At 40.7% G+C, this 8,071-nt stretch overlaps 1 protein-coding gene across 1 annotated transcript; it reads right to left on the bottom strand.

The window, feature by feature from the left end:
• Nucleotides 1–283: 283 nt before the first annotated feature.
• On the bottom strand, nt 284–3,811 carry LOC135534509 (DDB1- and CUL4-associated factor 5-like; the record flags this gene model as incomplete). Its single annotated transcript, XM_064961475.1, has 2 exons — nt 3,364–3,811; nt 284–430 (listed from the first exon to the last, which is right to left on the bottom strand). Coding segments are annotated over exons 1-2 (355 nt in total), but the record flags the coding sequence as incomplete, so codon positions are not given.
• Nucleotides 3,812–8,071: the final 4,260 nt, after the last annotated feature.

Consider the following 8,071-nt stretch of genomic DNA (forward strand, 5'->3'; position numbering starts at 1 on the left):
GTTGGCATTGTAGGCAGGTAAACGTGCCAAAGCGAACACAGTATGTGTTCATTAACGTAGCAAGCTAAAATATTTAAATCAGGCAAAATATGGAGATGTGAATGGGCAACCATTCTGAGTTTATTCTCTCTCACTTCAGCTCAAATAACGACCGCCATTGATTTCAAGAAACGTTGCGTTGTGCCCCACGTGGTCCGTTTCGCATACTTTGATTTGGACTTACTTACTCAGACCATCCCGGGCTCAGAACTAAAACAAAACGGACAATTGTATTTTGTCTCACCCCCAGAGAACACCTTCTTGTTGGTGCTGTCGAAGGCCAGGCAGAAGATGTTGGAGAGGTGTTCTCCCTTCAGTATGAGAGGCTTGGCCGAGCGAGCATGGAGGACTCTCTCCATATCCCATAGCAGCACTCTGCGGTCATCCCCTCCTGTAGATAGGGAAGACACATCCACAGTAAACAAAACCAGTAAAAACAAACTTGTGGTTTGGTCTGGGTTTATTACTCTTGCAAGGCCCACCAGTAGAGAAACACACTCGACTCTGAACAGTTGACGTTGAGATGTGTCTGTTACTTGAACTCTGTGAAGCATTCATTTGGGCTCCAATCTGAGGTTCAGTTATTTGCCAGATTTCTGAAGCTGGTAACTAATTAACTTATCCTCTGAAGCAGAGGCAACTCTGGGTATTCCATTCCTGTGGCGTTCCTCACGAGAGCCAGTTTCATCATAACGCTTTATGGTTTTTGCAACTGCACTTTTAACTTTCAAAGTTCTTGAAATTTTTCAAATTGACTGACTTCCACGAAGGGTCTGAATACTTATGTAAATATTTGTAAAAACCTGTTTTTGCTTTGTGTGTAGATTGATAAGGAAAACCATTTATTTGATCCATTTTAGAATAAGGCTGTAATGTAACAAAATGTGGAAAAAGTCAAGGGGTCTGAATACTTTCCAAATGCAGTGTATATACACACTGAACAAATCTATAAAACACAACATGCAACTATTTCAAAGATTTTACAGGGTTACAGAAATCAATCAATTTATGTAAATTCATTAGGCCCTAATCTATGGATTTCACAACTGGGCAGGGGGCGCAGCCATGGGTGGGTCTAGGAGGGCATAGGCCCACCCACTTGGGAGCCAGATCCACCCACTGGGGAGGCAGGCCCAGCCAATCAGAATTAGTTTATCCCCCACAAAAGGTTTTTTTTTACAGACAGAAATAATCCTCAGCACCCCACGCTCTCCGTCCTCAGACGATCCTGCAGATGAATAAACCCGGACGTGGAGGTCCTGGGCTTGCGTGGTTACACATGGTCTGGGTTGTGAAGCCGGTTGCATGTACTGCCTAATTCTCTAAAACGTCGTTGGAGGCGTCTTATTGTAGAGAAATGAACAATAAATTATCTTGCAACAGCTCAGGTGGACATTCCTACAGTCAGCATGCCAAATGCACGCACCCTCTACTTCTGTCGCATTGTTTTATGTGACAAATCTGCACATTTTAAATAGCCTTTTATTGTCCCCGGCACAAGGTGCACCTTTGTAATGATCATGCTGTTTAATCAGCTTCTTGATACGCAACACCTGTCAGGTGGATGGATTTTTTTGACATAGGTGAAATGCTCACTAACAGGAATGTAAAACAATTTTTTTTTACCCCGTTTTCTCCCCAATTTCGTGGTATCCAATTGTTTAGTAGCTACTATCTTGTCTCATCACTACAACTCCCGTATGGGCTCGGGAGAGACGAAGGTTGAAAGTCATGCGTCCTCCGATACACAGCCGCACTGCTTCTTAATTAACATAGCGCGCATCCAACCCGGAAGCCAGCCGCACCAATGTGTCGGAGGAAACACCTTGCACCTGACGACCTTGGTTAGCGCGCACTGCGCCCGGCCCGCCAGTGATTTCTATTTTTACAATGATAGTTGTGGAAATTGTGGTAAAACGTATCAAATCTGATCCAAAAACAGCTTCTATCTCAAGGCCATCAGACTGTTAAACAGCCACCACTAACATTGAGTGGCTGCTGCCAACATACTGACTCATCTCTAGTCACTTTAATAATGAAGAATTGATGTCATAAATGCATCACTAGTCATTTTAAACAATGTTTACATACCCTACATTACTCATCTGTATATACTGTACTCTATACCATCTACTGCATCTTGCCTATGCTGTTCGGCCATCGATCATTCATATATTATATACATATTCTTATTAATTCATTCCTCATACTTGTGTGTATGAGGTAGTTGTGAAATTGTTAGGTTAGATTACTTGTTAGATATTACTGAATGGTCGGAACTAGAAGCACAAGCATTTCCTACACTCGCATTAACATCTGCTAATCATGTGTATGTGACAAATAACATTTGATATAATTTGATTTTAAATATATAAATACAGATCCTAATCTTAGCAAGAGGAATTATGGTGGAAAACGTTTTTTTTTGGGGGGGGGGGGGTCAAGTGCCAGTTTCATGAAAATCAACCCTATATCAAAGGAAGGAGCAGGAACGTAGTGTAGCTAGCTAGCTGCTACAGTCATGTCACAGATACAAATGACAAATGTTTGGTCATGTTGTGGTAACGTTAGCTTGTCAGCTGGATAACATGCTAACCTAGCTAACGTTAGGTTTTATTTGCTAGTAGTTAGCCAAAATGATTGTCAGTTTTACGCATGCAGGCTTGGCCTGTACATGCCAGTCTGTTTTCCAGGTCATAACTCCAGCCACTTTAATAATGGAAATTGATGGGAAATATATCACTAGCCACTTTAAACAATGCTACCTAATATAATGTTTACATACCCTACATTATTCATCTCATATGTATACGTATATACTGTACTCTATATCATCTTTATGTAATACATGTATCACTAGCCACTTTAACTATGCCACTTTGTTTACATACTCATCTCATATGTATATACTGTACTCGATACCATCTACTGTATCTTGCCTATGCCACTCTGTAACATCACTCATTCATATATCTTTATGTACATATTCTTTATCCCCCTACACTTGTGTGTATAAGACAGTAGTTTTGGAATTGTTAGTTAGATTACTTGTTGGTTATTACTGCATTGTCGGAACTAGAAGTACAAGCATTTCGCTACACTCGCATTAACATCTGCTAACCATGTGTATGTGACAAATAAAATTTGATTTGACCATTTGGCATGTTGACAATAGATGAACAGGGAGCAAAATGTGCATACTCGCCGTCCTAACCAACTAAGCTTGATATCTGACGTGCTAGCTAGTCAGCTAGGAATCTGTCAATACACTAGCTGCTCGGATAACAACTTCCATAACTCGTGATGGTCAATTCACCAACTTACCGGACACAAGGTATTCCCCTCCATTGTTGGAAAACTCTATGGCGTTTACACACCCGAAATGTCCCAGCATATCTTTCTTGTAAAGGCTTGTGCATCCTGCCAACCGGAGTCTCTGAAATTCTTCCTTCATCAGCGGGTTCCCGAAAAGCCTTCTCTGAGACAGAAAGCCAACAGAGGACCGCATACCGCAACCCTTCACCTCCTTCATTTTTTCCCTGGAGCCGCTAGCTAGTTAGCCTGCTTAGCTAAAACACAGCAGAAAGATAGCTTGCAATTCCTCACCAACTTTTGCACTTGAACTTTACCCGATATTGTGCGCTTCATTACACCGAAAATTGGACATGTTTCCAAGTTCATATATGCAATCCGTCTGTCTCTAACCTACGAAGGGAGATATCCCCGAGCGTAATGCTGTTGTTGTCGTTGTTAGCAGCAGTGCCGTTTCCGTGTAGTCACTTCCGGTTCCGCTTCCTGTTCCGCTCCCCTTCGGTCGTCACTAGTTACCACAGTCATAAACCCCGCCTATACCATTTATATTCTTAACATTTTTCTTAGCGTAGGATCTTAAATATTTCATATCGGGGAGAAATAATAATTTTCAACAAAAAAAGGTTATATTGACACACCTTTATTTGGGTTCCCACACTGTCTCACCTTTATGTTACAAAGGGACCACCTGTCCTTTCTAGCAGGCTCCCAAACACCTGTGTGTAGTAACGGAAGGCTGCCAAGAAACGTGTTGTCACTGAAAAATACTGTCGGCTGCAACGGCGATAAAGCTCGTTAAAACACTTATTTGTGAAATTATTTTGATGTGATATGAAAATAAAGGACTTTGTTTCGAGAACCGTGTCGCAATTGAGACTCGATTAATGTTTCGATAATGTATTTGGCTGCCAGAGCCAGTGTACATCTGAATATAACATAAGGACCTTGGACCTGTATCTACTTCCTGTCCAGTATGGAGGAAGTTGAGTTATTTCCGTGACACAATGCTAACTAGCGTTAGCACTATGGCGAAGTGTCAGATACTCATAGACTTTGTCAACTTCCTTCAAATCGCACGCAGAGGCATACAAATGGTATCCATTAGTTCATTTGACTGTGGGGAAGTAGACAAAGGACCTCATTGCCAAAATCCCGAAGGAAGAGTACATATCGGGCTAGCCTAACCGTAAATGAAGACACAAGCACGTTTGTTTCATTAACTTTTGCGATGATCAATATATCGCATTAGTAGCTACTCACCTGCTCTCAGGGGGCAGGTCTGCCGATTTTGACCAACAGAAGTACATTTTCGTAGCAGGTTTAGAAGGAACATTTTATGGGTAGTTAATGTCAAATTTGTCCCTGACGACTCAGACATATCTACAATAGCTACAACCAGGCTTGTCCTGAGAACAAACTTTGGTTTCTACTAATGCGATTCTGCCCGCTTCGAAATCCTAGATCCGCCTCTCAGATCGTCGTAACACGCCAATGACCCATTCAAAGAACAATTAGCCTCCCAAATAATACGCATATATAATTCCTCACTTAACCATACACTGCACTTTTTTTTTTTAATTATATCACATTTGGGAAAGTTGGCTTACCATAATAAATTAACATTTCTGTCAATTAATTTGCAGCAAATCAAATTTTATTTGTCACATATACATGGTTAGCAGATGTTAATGCGAGTGTAATGAATGCTTGTGCTTCTAGTTCCGACAATGCAGTAATAACCAACAAGTAATCTAACTAACAATTCTAAACTACTGTCTTATACACAGTGTAAGGGGATAAAGAATATGTACATAAGGATATATGAATGAGTGATGGTACAGGGTAGCATAGGCAAGATACAGTAGATGGTATCAGTACGAATATACATATGAGATGAGTATGTAAACAAAGTGGCATAGTTAAAGTGGCTAGTGATACATGTATTACATAAGGATGCAGTCGATGATATAGGTACAGTATATACGTATGCATGGATGAATAATGTAGGGTAAGTAACATTATATAAGGTAGCATTGTTTAAAGTGGCTAGTGATATATTTACATCATTTCCCATCAATTCCCATTATTAAAGTGGCTGGAGTTGAGTCAGTGTCAGTGTGTTGGCAGCAGCCACTCAATGTTAGTGGTGGCTGTTTAACAGTCTGATGGCCTTGAGATAGAGCTGTTTCAGTCTCTCAGGTCCCAGCTTTGATGCACCTCTACTGACCTCGCCTTCTGGATGATAGCGGGGTGAACAGGCAGTGGCTCGGGTGGTTGATGTCCTTGATGATCTTTATGGCCTTCCTGTAACATGTCGGGTGGTGTAGGTGTCCTGGAGGGCAGGTAGTTTGCCCCCGGTGATGCGTTGTGCAGACCTCACTGCACCCTCTGGAGAGCCTTACGGTTGAGGGCGGGAGCAGTTGCCGTACCAGGCGGTGATACAGCCCGCCAGGATGCTCTCGATTGTGCATCTGTAGAAGTTTGTGAGTGCTTTTGGAGACAAGCCGAATTTCTTCAGCCTCCTGAGGTTGAAGAGGCGCTGCTGCGCCTTCTTCACGATGCTGTCTGTGTGAGTGGACCAATTCAGTTTGTCTGTGATGTGTATGCCGAGGAACTTAAAACTTGCTACTCTCTCCACTACTGTTCCATCGATGTGGATAGGGGTGTTCCCTCTGCTGTTTCCTGAAGTCCCACAATCATCTCCTTAGTTTTGTTGACGTTGAGTGTGAGGTTATTTTCTTGACACCACACTCCGAGGGCCCTCACCTCCTCCCTGTAGGCCGTCTCGTCGTTGTTGGTAATCAAGCCTACCACTGTTGTGTCGTCCGCAAACTTGATGATTGAGTTGGAGCAACAACAAAAAAACATTAAAGATTCATATCACATTTAAATAAATAAATCAAAAGCACACATTTTAGTCTAGTTTTTTTATTCCCGACATTGGGATTACAGTGGTAGTCTTTAAATAAAAAACAATTTTAATAGGGGAACCTTCCATTCATTACAATCCATTTTCCCCAAGATAAAAACAGGACCATATTTATAACACAACTTAAATACTTTTTGCCAAAGAAAGAAATACAAGTGTTGCCAGTTCAACATGAAGCCTTTGAGGCTTCACAAGGCAATTGATTTACCCCACTGTGAGGGGAGCAAGGTGTGCATCCCAATATCTCCTTTCTCCAGAAATGTGCACTTGTTCACTTCCATTCATGAATTGGAAAATATTTGGCATATGTATATCTGTACTCCCTCTAACGACCCATGCCTCCAACCTATTAAAAAGATATTTAGTTCAGTGTATTACAGCCACACTTCCAAGCCTGGGTAACTATTTCTTCGATGTATCAAAACGGGGGAAACTTCTGTACGTCAGAAGAAATAATCTTGGTAATAGTTACATTTCAGGCACACAATGAAATAGCTATTACAGCAGCAGTAGACTATAATGTATTTCCATGAGATGTTTTGATGTAAATATCACCAGGATTGTAATATGTAACTAGTAACATTTTTTTTTTGAATTTGGGTTAGGTTGATGATACTTCAATATCGATAAGCGAGTCATTTGGTTGCTATAGTGTAAACTTCTCTAACTTCTGTAATATTAGGGCGCCTGGCTGTTTTTTTAAGTGTTTTAAATAAAATTTAAATACTTTACCAGTGTTTTACAGAGTGTAATCTGAGAGATCAAAGCAAAAATAAGGACGATCTGATCTTACACAACAATGTAGTGCAGTTGTATTGTATGGCTTTAATGCACACATTTAAATTAGCCATACTTTATGTTTTTTAAATGTCTGTTCAGCTCAGAAATATGACAGATTACAATGCCTGTCTATGTGCCTTTGTGAGCTACAGCTAGTTGGCATCAGTGGTGTATTCATTAGTGGTACACGGTTGCGAACAAGTTTCTTATTGGACAAGTTCACGTAGTCCCACCCCATCTTCTTTCATTATGTAGTAGTAGTAGTAGTAGTAGTAGTAGTAGTAGTAGATTATCATAAGGCGCAGGTAAGTAGCAAACTAAACAGAGTCATATACAGTGCCTTCGGAAAGTATTCAGACCCCTTGACTTTTTCCACATTTTGTTACGTTACAGCCTTAAATAAATAAAAATACTCAGCAATCTACACACAATAACCCATAATGACAAAGCGAGAACAGTTTTAAAAATGTTTTTTATAAATGTTTTGCTAATTTATAAAAATGTAAAAACAGATACCTTATGTAAATAAGTATTCAGACCCTTTGCTATGAGACTCTAAGTTGAGCTCAGGTGCATCCTATTTCCATTGGTCATCCTTGAGACGTTTCTACAACTTGATTGGAGTCCACCTGTGGTAAATTCAATTAATTGGACATGATTTGGAAAGGCACACACCTGTCTATACAAGGTCCCACAAGTTGACAGGGCATGTCAGAGCAAAAACAAGCCATGAAATTGAAGGAATAAGGTTGTAACCTAACAAACAAAAAAAAGTGGAAAAAGTCAAGAGGTCCAAATGTACTGCGTTTAGAGAAGCTGGGGTTTTACAATGTGGAATATTGTTCTAATCCTACACATTCAGTTACACAGCATGATTTAAATATTCAGTGTGTAACGCTAAACGGGGGAGCTAACATGGCTGCTATAGAACGTTGACGTGTCATGTAAAATGCGCCAACGGCAGAACCGTCAATGTTCCTAAACTCTCTAGCAACACGTGGGCTCCGGTCG

The sequence above is a fragment of the Oncorhynchus masou genome, unplaced genomic scaffold (genome assembly GCF_036934945.1).
Source record: "Oncorhynchus masou masou isolate Uvic2021 unplaced genomic scaffold, UVic_Omas_1.1 unplaced_scaffold_3504, whole genome shotgun sequence".
In the NCBI taxonomy this organism is placed as follows: Eukaryota; Metazoa; Chordata; class Actinopteri; order Salmoniformes; family Salmonidae; genus Oncorhynchus; species Oncorhynchus masou.